General features: G+C 66.0%; 1 protein-coding gene across 1 annotated transcript in view; it reads right to left on the reverse strand.

Annotated features, from left to right (window-relative positions):
- Arsl (arylsulfatase L) overlaps positions 1-571 on the reverse strand; it is a 38,240-nt gene that overhangs the window by 13,729 nt on the left and 23,940 nt on the right. Inside the window, exons 11-12 of the mRNA XM_019204824.2 lie at positions 353-519; positions 3-228 (exon numbers count right to left, since the gene is read on the reverse strand). Of these exons, the coding sequence (XP_019060369.2) occupies positions 3-228; positions 353-519 (393 nt within the window). The remainder of the gene's footprint in view (positions 1-2; positions 229-352; positions 520-571) is intronic.

Below are 571 nucleotides of genomic sequence, written 5' to 3' on the forward strand. Positions count from 1 at the left end.
ACCGCGTGGAACTCGGGCTCCGTGTCGGGCGTGAGCACGTGGCGCTCGCCCGGGTCTCGCGTGAGGTCGAAGAGCAGGGGGGGATCGTGCGTGGAGACGTCTTCCCCGGAGCACGGGCACACCTGTCTCCCGTAGCAGGCGCCCGCCCCCTCGGGCTGGAAGACGGGCGTCATGTAGTGGACTTTCCACACTCTTCGTCCTGGCGGGTGGGGCGCAGGAGAGCGGCGTTAGGCGGAGAAACCAAAAACACCGAAGCAGCGCGAGTGACCGTCCACGCAGGAGCGGACAGATGCCTGGTCCGGCCGTGCCACGGAATATCACACAGCCAGGACAAAGAAAGGACGCCTGCTACTTGCTGTGTCGTGTAGGGAACATGAGGGCACGGTGCTCGGACACCGGAGGACACGGAGTGTGTGACACGTCACCCGCGTACAAGATCAGGCAGAGGGGCTGAGACGGCAGGGTGCGGGGGCAGGGCTCTGTGTCCGTAACGCGGGGGTCACAGAAGCGCACGGACGGCTGCTTATGGAAAAGGGAAGCCAGAGGGGCAGGGGCCGGGCTGCCATGGTGC

Source organism: Fukomys damarensis, unplaced genomic scaffold, assembly GCF_012274545.1.
Source record: "Fukomys damarensis isolate Sample0158 unplaced genomic scaffold, DMR_v1.0_HiC HiC_scaffold_39, whole genome shotgun sequence".
NCBI classification, from domain to species: domain Eukaryota; kingdom Metazoa; phylum Chordata; class Mammalia; order Rodentia; family Bathyergidae; genus Fukomys; species Fukomys damarensis.